At 47.1% G+C, this 16150-nt stretch overlaps 1 protein-coding gene across 1 annotated transcript; it reads left to right on the top strand.

Annotated features, from left to right (window-relative positions):
* Nucleotides 1–9328: 9328 nt before the first annotated feature.
* Nucleotides 9329–14925, top strand: VSX1 (visual system homeobox 1). Its single transcript, XM_045810883.2, has 5 exons — nucleotides 9329–9752; nucleotides 11633–11711; nucleotides 12152–12275; nucleotides 13234–13414; nucleotides 14639–14925. The coding sequence occupies exons 1-5, from the start codon at nucleotides 9329–9331 to the stop codon at nucleotides 14923–14925; spliced, it is 1095 nt and encodes a 364-aa protein (XP_045666839.1).
* Nucleotides 14926–16150: the final 1225 nt, after the last annotated feature.

Raw genomic sequence — 16150 nt, 5'->3', positions numbered from 1 at the left:
AGGTAGGTTGCTTATCTCCATTTCCTTAAGGTCTTTTTCTGGGGATTTGCCTTGTTCTTTGGCTTGAAATATATTCCTCTGTCTCCTCATTTTGCCCGTCTGTCTGTTTGTCTACATGTATTAGGCAAAACAGCTACTTCCCTCAGTCCTGAAGGAGTGGTCTTTTTTTTATTTTTAAAGATTTTTATTTATTTATTTTGACAGAGAGAGACAGCCAGCGAGAGAGGGAACACAAGCAGGGGGAGTGGGAGAGGAAGAAGCAGGCTCCTAGTGGAGGAGCCTGATGTGGGGCTCAATTCCAGAATGCTGGGATCACACCCTGAGCCGAAGGCAGACACTTAATAACTGCGCCACCCAGGCGCCCCATGAAGGAGTGGTCTTGAATAGGAGCTTCTCCGTGTGGCCCTGAAGTGCAGTCTCCCCTGACTACCAGAGCCAGGCTTTCTATGGACATCCCTGTGGGGGCTGCATATACCTGACAGCTGTGATAGGGCTATGGTTACTTCACAGGGAATTGGGGGTTTGGGGCTCTTCCTCAGCCTGGTCGTAACCTAGCCACTATATGAGGAGAGCAAGGTTCAATCTGCTTGCCTATGGGGATTGCATTGTTGCAGATTGGTCTTTGTGTGGGGTGGCTGAATCTCAGGCATGCCCATCATGCAGCCCACTGTGACTCATCTGCAATGTGGGGAGGGCAGGGTTTGGGGAACTTGCCTAGCCTGACTGAGGCTCATTCTCTGTGTTATGTTGTCAGGATTCAGGGTAACATCATACTTAATGGTGAGATACTAAAAGCTTTTCCACTAAGATCAGAAATAAGGCAAGGATGTCCCCACTCTCCACACCTTTTCAACATTGTACTAAAAATCCTTGCTAAAGCATTAAAACAAGAAAAGGAAATAAAAGGCATACAGATTGCAAAGAAAATCACCTTTGTACACAGATGACACAATTATCTATGTAGGAAACCAAAGAATCAGAAAAAAATTTCCTGGAACTAATAAGTAATTATAGCAAGGTTGCATAATACAAGGTTAAGATTCAACAGTCAGTTGTTCTTTTATGTACCTGCAATAAACAATCAGAATTTGAAATTAAAAACATAGTATCATTTACATTAACATCCCCAAAATGAAATACTTAGGTATAAATCTAATAAAATATGTACAAGATTTATGTGAGGATAAAAAGAAGACTCTAATAAATGAAATTAAAGAAGAATTAAATAAATGGAGAGATATTTTGTGTTCATGGATAGGAAGACTTAATAGTGTCATGATGTCAGTTCTTCCCAAATTTCTCTATTGATTCATTGTAGTCGCAATCAAAATACCAGCATTATTTTGTGAATATCAACAAAGTGGTTCTAATGTTTATATGGAAAGGCAAAAGACCAAGAATAGCCTACTCAATATTGATGCAGAAGAACAAAGCTGGAGGACTGGAGCCCCCTGGCTTCAAGACTCACTATAAAGCTACAGTAATCAACACAATTTGGTATTTTCAAAAGAATAGACAAATAGATCAATTGTCATGAAAGAAAGCCCAGAAATAGATCTTCATAGTTAACTGATCATTGACAAAAGAGTGAAGGTAATACAATAGAGCAAAGGTAATCTCTTCAACAAATGGTGCTGGAATAACTGGACATCAATATGCAAAAAAATCAGCCTCGGCACAGACCTTACACCCTTCACAAAAAGTAACTCAAAATGGATCATAGAGCTAAGTGTAAAATATAAAACTATAGAACTTTTGGAAGGTAACATAGGAGAAAACCTAGATGACCTTGGGTATGGCGATGACTTTTTAAATACAAAGGTATTATCCATGAAAGAAATAATTGGTGAGCTGGACTTCATTAGAATTAGAAACTTCTGCTCTGTAAAACACAATGTGAGGAAAATGAGAAGACAAACCACAAACAGTGATAAAATATTTACAAAACAAACATCTGATAAAAGACGCTATTCAAAATGTGCAAAGAACTCTTAAATCTCAACAATAAGAAAACAATCCGATTAGGAAATAGGCCAAAGACAGACACCTCACCAAAGAAGATATACAGATGGAAAATAAGCATGTGAAAGATCATATGACATCATATGTCATCAAGGCAATGCAGATTAAATCAACGGTGAGATACCACTACATAGCTGTTAAAATGGCCAAAATCCAGTACACTGACAACACCGAATACTGGTGAGGATGTGGAGCCATAGGAACTGTCATTTGTTGCTACTGGGAATGTAAAACAGTTCAATCATTTTGGAAAAGAGTTTGGTGGTTTCTTAGAAAACTAAAGATACTTTTACCATAAGATCCAGCAATCGCACTTGTTAATATTTATGCAAAGGGATTGAAAACATGTCTATACAAAAACCTGCACACAGATGTTTATAGCAGCTTTATTCATAGTTGCTAAAAGTTGGATGCAACTAAGATATCATTCAGGAAGTGAATGGATAAGTAAACTATGGTACCTCCAGACAATGGAATATTATTCAGCACAAAAAAGGAATGAACTATCAAGCCATGAAAAAACATGGAAGGAACTTAAGTGCATATTACTAAGTGAATGAAGCCAATTTTTAAGGGCTACATAACATATAATTCCAACTATATGATATTCTGGAAAAAGAAAAACTATGGAAACAGTAAAATCAATGGTTGCCAGGATTTAGAGGGAGATCGATGAACAGGTGAAGCCCAGAGGATTCTTAAGACAGTGGAAATATGCTATATGCTACTATAATGGTGGATGCATGTCATTATACATTTGTCCAAACCCACAGAACGTACAACATGAGGAGTGAACCAAATGTTAACTGTGGACTTTGGGTGATAATGGTTTGTTGCTGTAGGTTCATTGCATGGGGGGGGGGGATGTTGATAGTTGGGGAGGCCGTGCATGTGTGGGGGCAGGAAGTACATGGGAAATCTGTGCACTTCTGCTCGGTTTCTCTGTGAATCTAAAACTGCTCTAAAAAAACCAGTCTTAATAAAAATAAAATAAAAACAAGACTACTGTGAGCAGGAGTCAGCAGAAAGAACAAATGACAGAATTTGACCTCTAAGTGCTTCAGATACCAAACACTGATGGTGTCTCTAAAATGAGTGGGTTTAAATCAGACAGAAATGAAAAATACAATCTTAAAACACAACGGGCTGTTTATAAAGCACATTCGGCACAATTGAAGAGAGATTAGGGGTATCGAGTTAGAGCTACAGCAAAACGATTGGAGGACAGAAAACATGAAAGAGAGGCTTAAGAGTCATGGAGGAGAGAGTGGGAAAGCCCAGCCAAAGAATAACTGGAGCTCAGAAAGCACAGCCTAGGAGGAGTGGAGGAGCAGCAATATTAAAAAGCATAAAATCTGTTAATTTCCAGAACAAATGAAATACAGGAGACCCCAGGCTGGGGAATCACTAGTGAGCTCCCAGCATGTGAAGAGCACATGATGAAGGTCCCTCTAAGCGTGAAAGGACCAAGAATACAAACCACCTCCAAATACTTTCCCCCTTTGCAGATGAAAGCTTTGGCTATAATGGTGGTGTAAAGAATAAAATGTCTCAGTGTTTGTCACTTCCTCTCTCTCTGGGGAGCTGCACACTGAATAGAGGCATCTTTGTTGTGTTCAGTGAGGGCTGATTTAAAGCATATGGCAGCCCGTGTGTGGGGGGGGTCACTATCATACCTTCTCCTTTTTTTGCTTCCTCCTCTCCTCTTTAATGAGGATTTCTCTACTTGACTTGTGGCTGTCTGGTTAATTAGTGTGTTTGGGGGGAGTGAGCTAGAATGAGTAAGATTCAACAAGCAGACAGACATGTTGCAGTCCTTTGTCCAGGCTGACAGAGCACAGATGGCTTGCTCCAGCCCCATCCTGCCCCGGGCCTGGGTCACCACAAGTCCCATACCAACCCCTTCCTCTAATACCACTTCCTTTAGCCTCACAGGCAAAAACCCAGCACAAATGAAAATACAGTTGCAGAGTGGCTGGCTGCTTGGTGCCACACATTTCAAACCTTGGTTGGCAGCAGTGAACACAACAGCTCTCTGAAAAGAGGCACTAGGCAGGATGACCAGTCCCAGGGTTGGGCTATGAGTTCCACTGTTGGGGTCCTTTCTGCCCCAAGTGCCAAGGTTGCTATGGAGATGTGTTTTCAGCCCATCTCCCTTGGACCAGGCCTTGAGCATTCAAGGAGGGAACTCTTGAGAAAGAGTGCTGAGTAGATGGAGAGGAGCTGGTTTTGGCAACAGACACATGGTTCCTATGCGTCACACCCTTGGATTCTTTCACTCTGCAGACCTTCTGGGAGCCATGTGCCAGGCACCCAGCATATGGTGCTGCCAGGTCTGGCCAACCCTGCTTTTGTGAAGCTTATCCACTATCCACGTTTGGGTCACCAGAGCAGACCCTGAGACAGGGACTGGGATGAAATAGTTCATTTGGAAGGTGAAACAAGACAGCTCTGGTAAGGGAGAGGGGGAGGACACAGGGACGTCTGTGATAATATGTGGGGTTTGCTGGGGGTCAATCCTGATGGGGCCTTTGGAGTGACTATGCAGAATGCCCCGTCTCACTGACCCATTTGGCAAGGATGCTTTGGTATTACCTGAAAGAGCTGGACAACAATAGCATCCACCCTTAGAGTTGTGGTCAGGATGAAATGCAATCCTTTTGATAAGGCACATGCAAGAGCAGCTGCCCATAGTAAGAACCCAAGAGATGTCAGCCCTTGCTGTTACTCATGTTATTTTTGGTAATTGGAGGTAGTCCTGGTGGGGAAGGCTCTGTTCGGGGCCCTGGGGTGGAGGTGAAGAAGCCTTGGGGAGATGCAGACTTGAGGGGCAGATGTTGCATTCAGCACTGAAGGACTGTGCTGTGGTACTCCTGGGACACAGGGACAGAAGTCCAGGAGGCCATTGATGTGGGCCCAAGCTGCAGGAGGACATCCCAGGCTGGAGACAGATTTGGGAGTTCTTGTCAGGCAGATGATGACTGAATCGTGGAATCTCACGCGAGGGAGAGAGAATGGTGCCCTGGGGAGCCTGAAAAATAGGATGTGTGAATTTGGGTTTCCCCAGAGGTGGGCTCTGAGTCAAGCACTCCAGGATAAGTCATTTATCTGGGAAATGATTTTGGGCAACACTGAGGTGAGAACAAGTTCCTAGAAGCAGAGCTGGAGAGAGAATGTGGATGTATGAGCTTTATTGGGGAAGGGGCTGAAGAGGTCTCAGGGATCAGGGAAGTCAGAGAAGGGGGGGAGCAAGGCATGGGTGTGCTCCTAAGCCCAGCTGAGCCTTGGCCTGATCCTGGAGCAGAAAGAGGTTTGAAGCAGAAATGGTTCTGCAGAATTGTCCCTCTGGAGGCAAGGCGTAGCCTTGTATTTAATATAAATCAAACATTCTGAATGTAGGGGTGGGGGCGTAGGTTAAAGGCTTTTGTTAGCAAGGGGCAATTCTCATTATGGGCAATGGTGAGCTATTAGCAGCCTACATTCACAGAGGCTGGAGGGAAGTGCCAAGAGCCCAAGGATGGGCTTCTGGGTGGGGCACCCACAGCACCTAGGAAGAAAGCAATTTGGATATGATAATTAGCAAGTAACTGGAGCACACTCTGCTGGGAACCTCTGGGGAGCAGAATAGAATGCACACATGAGTTATTCCACCCTAGACCTGGGGCAGGTGGTCCAGGGCTTCTCAAGGCGTTTTAATCTTGGCACCTCTGGTTAATGGGCAAAGTGGCCTCTGGAGACCAGAGAAAGCCCCCAGGCGAAGATGTGACTGCTTTGGCACTTGAGGTTCAGCAGATGTGCAGGCAGAATGGTCAGGGTGCAAGATGTGGGCAGGGCAGAACAGTGTCTACACAGCCTTTAAAGAGGAGCAGGCACAAATCAACCAAGAAGCAGTAGCCAGAGGGGCAGGAAGAAAATCAGTAGAGAAATAGAGCCACAGGGCATGCATTCACAGGGAGATACATTTTATTCACATGTATCCATCCCATTCCGATTGTATTTTAATGCTGCCAGCCTGGACACCGGCGGCTCCTAAACGCCCCGGGGACGCGTCTCAGTTGAGCCACTCACACCGGGTCCAGTGTCAGCCTGGCCCAGGGCAGAGCCGGAACGCGTGGGAGGCCAGAGTAATTGGAGCACACTCGTGGTTGGCCACAGAGAGGGAATGGAAACCTTTCTTGGAAAATAATGAGCAGAGAAACCTTTACTGATTAGTTAAATCCCGGATAATCCTGGCTGATGAAGACAGATCCGGACGCCCTAACGGATTTAGGGTTCCAAAACGACTCCGGGGGTGAACCAGGGCGGGGATGCTCCAGAGGGCTCTTCCCCTGGCCGCAGATTTGTTTGTGGTAGGAGAGGGCTGGGAGGAGCCTACCCGCCACCCAGCCAGGGCGCGGAAAAGTTCCGCAAAGGCTTGCGCTCACCCGTAGACTCCGCACCTGCCAGGGCACCAGCGGACTCGCGGAGTGTGGGTGGGCTCAAGGTGGTACCAGCTCGCACTCTCCTTTCCCAGTCTCCTAAACGACTGGAAGCGCTCTCCTCACCTTGGTGGACGCTGAACCAGGCGCTTAGTCTGGCTCGCGTGGCTGCGTTCCCATCCTGGGGCGCCGGGCCTCTGAGCTGATCCCTCAGAGTTCCCCGAGCAAGTTGACGGTCCGCCACAGCAGCTGGGCGTGGGAGTGGGGACGTGGATTAGAGCTGCAAGGGGGGAGGGGAGGCGCTTCTCCCTGGGGGAGGAGACAGTGCAGGTGTCCTCAGGCGCTGCGCTCCCGCCACTGCCGCTCTGCAAAAAGGAAGGCACCCGGGTTCATCTATCTCTCCAGCCTGGTCCACAGGGCCCCTTCCTGCAGTTGGAGCGGGAGGAGGCTTTAAGGACGCTCCTGTGCAGAAATTACAAGGTCCCCTTAGAGCTGCAATTCCGGCTCCTTCTTCGCTGTCTTTCAGTTTCGCTTTCCCGGTTTCTCTTTTTCTTTTTCTTTTTTTAATAATTATTTTTTATTATATTATGTTAGTCACCATACAGTACCTCCCTAGTTTTTGATGCAATGTTCCATGATTCATTACTTGGGTATAACACCCAGTGCACCATGCAATACGTGCCCTCCTTACTACCCATCACCAATCCCCCACCCCCCTCCCCTCTGTAGCCCTCAGTTTGTTTCCCAGAGTCCATAGTCTCTCACGGTTTCTCTATCCGTGTCCGATGAGACAGGGTTAATAAGCCTCAATTTTTCTCATCTGCAAAAGAGGTTTTGTAAGATCCTTCCGAAGGGTTTGTTAACCAGTGTGCTCTTGGCTCTGTGCGGAGGTCACCGTGTGGGGTGACCGAAGTTGGGTTCCTCCCACCTGGCCTTTTGGTACCTCTGGGTTCCAGGCCATCCACTTGAGGTCTGTCCTCTTGGTAATCACCTACCTCCCCGGGCAGAGATTAGAGGAGGGAGACTTCAAGACCCTAGCCGAGGCAATGGGACGCTGTTGGCACTCCAGGTGGCAGGCGCGGCTTGAGCTTCTGTGCCAGCGGGAGAGCCGCCCCTTAGATCCTCCCCTTGCAAGTGACCCCGGTTGAGCCACCATGGTGCTGATGGTCCCTCCTGTCTACCCTGACTTGGTCTCAAAATGTGTGGATCGTTAGGTGTCTTCCTAAACTGTGGCCCCAAATTCTTAATTACAAACGACTATTCTGCGGGGCAAAGAGCTAGAGCACCTTGGCTGGGTCCTGTATCAACAACACCTTCCTTTACACCCAGAGATAAATTTGGGGACAAATTCCTGGCAGAGCCGAAAATGATGCTTGCGTCTAAAGCCACCCCTAACCCCCAGCGATTCAAATGACAATTATCCCAAAGGAAAGTTATTGTTTTGCTAATACCTGGAACAGCTTGCGAGGGGGGGAGATTTGGGTCTTCCTTTAATAACGGAAAGTTAATGCTCAGCCTGTTGTAATAATCTTTATCGGAAGCTCCACGTTTAATCTGGATGTTTGAGGACCCACTCGAAGGTGCAGTGAGCCAGAGACCCACTTTTCAGGGGTGGGGGTCCTCCCCGGCGCGCGCAGGGAATCACGCCGCGCGTCCGGGTGGGCTCAGAGGTTTTCTCTCTCTCGCTAAGTGACCTCAGACTGCCCGGCCCTCAGGGGGTACACTGAGGAGACTCTGTTTCCAGGATTCTATGTTTGGGAAGGGCGGGCTCAAAGTTTCGAGTAATTCGGGTTGGGTGGACTCAAATTTCCGGCTTGTGAGCCAGGAGTGGTTTACTCACGAGCTTTGGCGCCAACTTTAACAAACCAGGGAGTTTCACAGGACTATCGGGCTTTCTTTGAATAATGGTAAAATCTGACCGTACTTTGTTTGCCTCCTTGAAGAGGGGTGCCTCCCAGGAGACAGGTCTTATGTTCCAATTTACACCCTACTCAATTTAGAGTTGCCAGATAAAATATTGATACATGCTTACACTAAAGAAAAAATTCGTTGTTTATCTGCAATTCAAATTTCACTGGACCTCCAGTACTTTTGTTTACTAAACCGGACACTCTTCCCTGGTCCACTCTACATCTGTCTCTGGGCTGGAGGTGGAGTGGGAGTGGATTAAATAAATGTTTTCCACTCCCTTCTTCTTGGAGATTTTCGGGGAAGGCTCTGGCGGTGGAGTTGGAGGGCTGGCGTGTGTCATATTGGTGGTAGTGTGGCTGGGAAGGAGGTCTTACTTAGGTCTTTTTAAAAAATATTTTTTAAAGTTTTCTTTATTCAAGTAATTTCTACACCCCACGTCGGACTCAAACTCACAACCTGAGAGTCAGAGTCGCATGTTCCTCGGACTGAGCCAGTTAGGTGCCCCGAGGCCCTCGGTCTTAATGGGAACTGGATCTTGGGAGGAGGCTTTGGGGCAGCTGTGAGCGGGACCTCCATCTAGAGAATCTGGAAGGAATAGGAGGGCTACACCGGGGCCTGCAATATGCGGCTTTTAGAGGACCCGGCAGATAGCGGGTCGTCCTCTTCCTACTTCCCTCTCCCCGAGAATGGGGAGGAGGGAGGGTCGGCTGGGAAGTGGGCAGGAGGACAGCTGGAGAGGAGAGAGAAGGAGGTGATTGAGGGGACTGCAGCTGGGAGGGCGGCGACCGAGGGGAGGGAAACTGGTGGCGTCCCCATCTCGCGGGGTCTGGGGCGATGACGCGTCCGCGCCCCACTGATTGGAGCCCTCCTGGCCTTCCGCGCCCGACGGGCCGTCCAGTAGTATAAAGCGTCCTCTGAGCTGCGCCCACTCTGCAAACGTGACCTAGAGAAGGTCAAGCCTCGGCGACTGAGAAGCAATGACCTATCGGGACACGCTTTCCGACGGGCGCTCCAGGGGCAGGGCGCTGGTGCCTGGCGGCTCCCCTAGTGGCTCGCGCCCCCGCGGCTTCGCCATCACGGACCTGCTGGGCCTGGAGGCTGAGGTGCCAGCACCTGCCGGCCCCGGGCCAGGATCTGGTTGTGAGGCCTCTCCGGCCGCACCCTGCACGGGTCCGGATCTCGGGGGCTCCTGCCTAGCACGCGGGACCCTCCCACTGGGGCTCGGCCTTCTCTGCGGCTTCGGCGCGCAGCCTCCTGTGGCCGCTCGGGCTCCCTGCCTGCTCCTAGCCGACGTGCCGTTCCTGCCACCCGGAGCGCCTGAACCCGCTGCCCAGCAAGCCCCAGGTCGTCCGCCGCCCCAACTCAGCAGCCAGAAGAGCAGCGAGAGCGTCTCCACGTCCGGTAATCAGGCCAGCCCATCCGGGTCTTGCCCCTGTTTCCTCCGGCTTGGGGCCGTGCAGGGGTAACTTAACCATTGCCTCACTGAGCCCCTGGTCCCAGCATCCCGGATCTAAGGGAAGTCGGGACCCCAGACCGTGGCCCCGTCGGGGGAGGCGTATCCTCGCAGCCTCTCTCCCTGCCCCTTGCCTCTTCCCAAATCCCTGCTGATTATCCGGGATCTGGGCCCGCAGCACAGCGGATATCACTACCACCCGGTTCTGGACCTACCCTAAGGGTCTCGGCAACTGAGCAGCGGTCTCCTGAGGGTTTTCCCCCAGCGCCCGGTGCGAGTCTCGGCCTCTGCGAACGGCATAGGTCAGTGAGGCCTGGGCATGCTTGTTCATCACCAGCACAGATCCCAGAACCCTGCGGGCGCTCAAAGGTTTGCTGGATTGAAAGATTGACTAGCGAGCGGCCTGAAGGCCTGGAACTGTCCGCCTCCTGGGGTGCTGAAAAAGGAGTCTAGGTATCGCGCTTTTCATTTCGCGAGGCCTTCCCTCCTCCCCACAAGTGAGAAAGGAAGCAACCTCGCCAGTTGTGCTATGCTCAGCATTTTGTTCCTAGCCCAGCTGCTTCCTCAAAGAAGTTGAGGCGGAATATGGGGAAAGAGAAGGAGGCAATGAAATTCTATAAAGAGCAGAAGCAAAGATCATTGAGAGGTCTGGGGTGTGGGTGGAAGAAAACGGAGAATTATACAAGAACGTGGACTGAGAGAAACTGTATAGTAGAAACTAGAGCTGAGCATCCAGGCAGCCAAGTGAAAAAGGTACATTGAGTATCCACTGATAATAAAAGTAACAAAATAATAAAAGTACACATGCCAGATCAGCAGGCAAGCAAACTTTCATTCTGCTTTTTAAAAACTTTATTCATAAGTTTCTCTATAAAACAAACCCTTCTATTAGTAATTTCACTAAAAATGCAGAAACTGCCTTCATAGCATGAGTTCTTTCCTCTTTGAGCACTGATAAAATGAAAAGGCAAATTATGACTAGATTTTGTCAAAGTGAGTTCCCTGGATCCCACTTCCAGAGATTCGGAATTGGTACAGCAAGGAAGGGAGTGCAGTTCTGACAAGGGTTCTGATGTCAAACCTCAGCCCCCACCCCTGCTTAGAGAAGTGTTGGTGTATTGGTTAAGAGGAGGGGTTGGAGGTGGAAGGAAGTGGATGAATTTGGGAGCTGGGAACTAAGTGGGGATAGAGACTGCCATTAACAGCCAAGTAGCTTCACACGGTCTGGGGTTTGAATCCCAACTTCATTATGTACAACCTGTGTGATCTTGGGCAAGTTACTTACTCTCCCTGCACCTCGGCCTCCTCATCTGTAAAAAGAGGACAATGCTAGAAGCTACCTTGGAGTTCTTTTATTTTATGAAGCATAACTGCGATAACACATGGACAATGCTAAGTAGAGTGCCTGGAATATAGAGTGCTAACAAGCGTAGTGTGTATTATTAAATACTCACATTCCCCAGCAGAATCACAACATCAATCATATTAAAATCCGAGGAGAAAGTGAAAAATACGCTCACCTTTCTTTTAAAGACTTATTTATTTATTTAAGAGAAAGAGAGAGCGTGCGCGCGTGCCCAAGTGGGGGATGGAGAAGGAGAGAGACTCTCAAGCAGACTCCACGCTGAGCATGGAGCCTAATTTGGGGCTCAATGTCATAACCCTGAGATCATGATCTGAGCTGAAACCAAGAGTGGGGGGCCTGGTGGACTGTGCCACCCAGGTGTGCTGAAAAATATGCTTGCCTTTAAAAAACAGTTTGTTTGTTTTTTTTAATAGAAGGTAATGGGCTCACCTTTAAAATCTTCTCTTTGTCCTGTGCTAACAGATGAGGACAGCCCATCTGAAGACAGGAGTGGCCTGAAAGTGTCCCCCACCCCTGGCAAGAGGAAGAAGAGGAGGCACAGGTATACAGCTGGCTGTCTTCCCTGGCCCTTTACTCAGGACACAGAATCTGAGAATCTACGGTGCTGCATTATGGCAGTCCCTGTGGCCTCCTGGTTGACACATAGTAGCCATTTAGGAACATAATTCTGCTATTCACAGGAGGCTGTGGGATAATCTTTGTAGCATTTTAAAGACACAATTTTGTGGACCTTTAAAATAGATCTTCTTAGAATGAGTTGATTGAAGTCATCCAGGAGGAAAACTATGTTAAAGAACTCTGTTTTGTTTGAATCAAACTTCTGGACTTTCCAGAGGCTAAAAATTCAGAGGTGGGATATCCAGTTACCATGATGTGGCCTTTTAGGGTGTAGAAAGGCAGGCACAGGGTCTTCTACATCTGGGAAGCCTGGCCACCTCCTGCGGACATGCACTCAGATATGTGCTTTGGGTCTCCCTACAGGACTGTTTTCACTGCCCACCAGCTGGAAGAGCTGGAGAAGGCCTTCAGTGAGGCCCACTACCCTGATGTGTATGCCCGGGAAATGCTGGCCGTGAAAACTGAGCTCCCGGAAGACCGAATACAGGTGTCTGGAGTCCCCTTTCTCTTTCCCAAAGACATCACGGAGAACATGTTTTTCTCACATAACACACAGCCACCTCTAAAAACTCAACACATAAACTGAGGCTCACTTAGTTGCAGGTACCACAATGTTAGAGACATTCTGTATGTTTATTCCAAGAAGATATCCCCTGTAACCTGAATGCCTTTTTTCCTCTTATTAATTAATTCCTTAAAATTACACAATGTGTGCTGCAACTAAAAACTATATATATATATATATAGTTATATCTATTATAACTCTATCTACGTCTATCTATCATCTCTTTGACTATCATTCCTTGAGAGAAACCAACATAAATAGTCTGTTGTAACCTTTCTGCACAGCATCTCTGTGTCATGTATATTTGGCACTGAATATATTTATATGTATATACCTATAGATATATGTATACTTACACACATGGAATTTTATTCTTTGTTTTTACAAAAAGGTACTGTGTTATACTTCTTAGCCTCTTTACTTGACAACACATCTTGGACATTTCTCCAGGTCAGAAGATATGCCAACTTACTCTTTTTTTTTTAACAGCTAATTAATGTTACATATTATTTCTTTATTAAGATAAATTTTCCAGGAGAAATATCACCAGCAAACCAACAACCTGATATTAAAAGGGACCATTGCCAGCATGAACTCTTTCCAATCAATGAGAAAAATCAGGAAACATAGTAGTCCACTTCTTTACACAATGTGGGAAAGAATATTTTGATTTTATTTTTGTCATTCCTGGCTCTATGGAAAACTATAGTGGAAATTGATTGCACAGGTTATCCCCACAATGACGAGTCCCTGTGAGTTTTGAGTGAATAGTAGACACAGCTATGTTTCTAGAACTCCCTGCTCAGGGATACCTGCAAGCATCCTCTTTATTGTGTCTCCTCCTGTATGCTCTTCTGCTTCCTATCCTGCCTCACATCAGGTCTGGTTTCAAAACCGGAGGGCCAAGTGGCGGAAGCGGGAGAAGCGCTGGGGTGGCAGCAGTGTGATGGCCGAGTACGGGCTTTATGGGGCCATGGTGCGACACTGCATCCCTCTGCCAGACTCCGTCCTCAACTCCACCGAGGGTGGCCTGGTTGGTTCCTGTGCACCCTGGCTCTTGGGTAAGGAAGAGGGCCCTGCAGCCAGCAAGAGGGCCAGAGATGCTGGGAGAGGGGGCAGGGTCCCTGAAGGGCAACCATTTGCAAAGCCAGTCAATGTACGTTTACTCAGATTTGGGCCCAGAATATGACATTGATTTTAATTAATTCAAAGTCTTGAAGTATGGTCAGTAGAATTACTTTTCATTGGAACTGTGTAGACAGTGTGTGGAAAGGTCACATTAGGCCTTGTTTCTAAGAGTGGAATGATATACTTGTAATACGGGAAATATGTTTCCAAAATGTTGAGTGCTATTACAAGTTTTGGAAACCACACAATTTGGAGCTCATGGTAATAGGAACGAGGACAGCGCTAAGCAGTGAACCCTACGGGTGATTAACCCCCTACATAGCAGAGCCAGGAGGTCCTAGTTCTGCCATTAACAACCTGCTTTTCTGACTTGTGGTGCTAGGACAGTATACATGGGTGAGGTCCAGGCTTTGGGGCTGGGCGTTCTGGGTGTTTTCTGTTTGCTGTTACCAGAGACTAATGGGCAGGGATCACACCTTGGAGGAATGAGTCACAAGACAGCACCTGGGGCAGGCTGGGAGATTAGAGTTAGGGGTGTGTGTGTGTGTGTGTGTGTGTGTGTGTGTGTGTGGTGGGGGGGAATTCTAGGTTGGTGGGAGAAGGAGATTTTTTGTTTAGCAAACACTTTTTTAACCCCTACCTGTCGTTTGCTCTGCTGAGACTAGAGATAACAGTTGTAAATATGGCCTTGACTTTGCCCTCAAAGACTGAAGAGACAGAGAGAATTTTGGGCAGGGAATCAAGTCCATCCCTCTGAACTTCCTCAGCAGGTCAGGTGTGGGCGGTTGTGCTTACTGGCATCTGGAGACCTGCGGCCACATAAGAAAGTGGGCCCAGTGCTGTTAGACATTCTTACTTTTAGAGAAGCTGGAAGTCTGAATTTTGATGTGTAATCTCCTGGTTTTAAAACATTGGCAAGAATTAAATTTAAAGAAAAAAATCACTTTGATACCTTTGCTGGCACCCCACAGGCAGACATCAGATTTCGACCTCTAATGGGGGTAGTTACTTACCTGCCTCCCCTAGAGGCCCCAGACACAGGCACTGACGAGGGCACTTCTAATGGGGTTTAGAGAACAATGACAAGGAAAGGCTTTACAAAATTGCTGAATTCGGAGATATCTATTTTTATTTTTTCTCTTTTCCTTTTTTGCAAGGGATGCATAAGAAATCCACAGGGATGATAAGGAAACCAGGAACTGAAGAAAAGCTGGCAGGACTCTGGGAGTCAGACCACCTCCAGGAAGGTTCTAGCCCAAAACAGGCAGGATCCCAGAGAGACTCAGATGAAGCCGGCCCTGAGAGTGGCTTGGAAGACGTGGCCATTGATCTCTCCAGCTCTGCCCGGCAGGAGACCAAGAAAGCACACCAGGGCGCTAGTGCCCGAGGATGCTCAGACTCCTCGGGGCTGGAAGGGCTCCAGCCAGGAAAGGTGGGAGCCTGATGAGGCCCACAGGCCCCACCCTCAAAACCTGGCAATGTGCTCATCCCTCATGGCATTTTCTACAAGACGAAAGTTGTCTAAGAGCAGTACTCTCAGCTGGATTTTCTTCTTCCAGTGTCAGGATACAATGCAATGCCACTTGCTTTAAGAAGGCAAAGGGATGGCTTAGGGAAAATTCTATTTCACGCTAGAGTGGAAACCATTCCTTAAAGCCACTTGAACCAGTTAATTTCATGTAAAATTTTACTTCTCTTTTGTAGAACTAGAGGAGGGAGGATTTAAAGTTCAAAAAGCATATTTACGGCTGGGCCTCATTTTGAGATTTGGTTCAATATACTGTGTAGATTAATAGGTGAAGTCTCATGTTCTTACTCTGAATTTGAAAATATAAATTTATTTAACCTCCAGAGAACCAGATGTCTATAAATAGCAAAGACCCCATACAGACATATGAATGAATTATACTATCTTTACCTTAAACTTGACTTTGGACATTTCAATTTCCTATTTAGTCAATACTTTTGTATAATCCTGAGTGTCATTTGATAAGCTGTATACATCGGAACTCATAAACGAGAAAGAAAGCCATACTTTCCCTTCCCTTCTGAAATATCATGGGACCATGTTAAAATAATTGTTCAATATCTATAAGCAGTGCTTTAAAGTCAGATGAGGCTTCTTGGTCTTTTAAAATTTATGTTTGAAAGCACTTTAGTGACTTGGATTTCATGACTGTTTCCTTTCCTGTGTTTATTTTGCTACTTATTTATTATTTAAGAATAGATGTTGTATGGTGTGTTTGCTCCTCAGGGTCCCCCTTCGGTTACATGCGTGTACAACTCCACTACCACTGATCCCCTAATGAAGCTCCTCCCCCTCCAGCCCTTTTGGCCCCTTTTAATCTCAGAACATCTTCAGGCTGTAGCACGTATCATGTTTAGCTTTGTAAACTCCTATTGGGTGGCAGCCAGATCTAATTCTCCTCTTACTATTTAATTAATTAATTAATTAATTAATTAATTAATTAATTTTTAGAGCGCGAGTGCACACGTGTGAGAGAGTGCTGGCACTTGAGAACAGGGGTGGGGAGGGGCAGAAGGAGAGGGAGAGAGAATCCCATGATGTCACGACCCCGAGATCATGACCTGAGTGAAAATCAAGAGTTGCATGCTTAATGGACTGAGCCACCCAAGTGCCCCTAATTCACCTTTTAGAGTTCAAGTTC

The sequence above is a fragment of the Ursus americanus genome, chromosome 22 (assembly GCF_024610735.1).
Source record: "Ursus americanus isolate L20-20 chromosome 22, mUrsAme1.1.p, whole genome shotgun sequence".
In the NCBI taxonomy this organism is placed as follows: domain Eukaryota; kingdom Metazoa; phylum Chordata; class Mammalia; order Carnivora; family Ursidae; genus Ursus; species Ursus americanus.
The sequence above is the reverse complement of the archived record's forward strand: the minus strand, read 5'-3'. Positions and strand labels throughout refer to the sequence as shown.

Excerpts from the sequence above, each read along its gene's own strand:
- VSX1 (XM_045810883.2), top strand. The coding sequence starts at position 9,329 with ATGACCTATCGGGACACGCTTTCCGACGGGCGCTCCAGGGGCAGGGCG. Across the intron at positions 9,753-11,632 it reads CGAGAGCGTCTCCACGTCCG|ATGAGGACAGCCCATCTGAA; the intron begins GTAATCAGGCCA and ends CTGTGCTAACAG. Across the intron at positions 11,712-12,151 it reads AGGAAGAAGAGGAGGCACAG|GACTGTTTTCACTGCCCACC; the intron begins GTATACAGCTGG and ends GTCTCCCTACAG.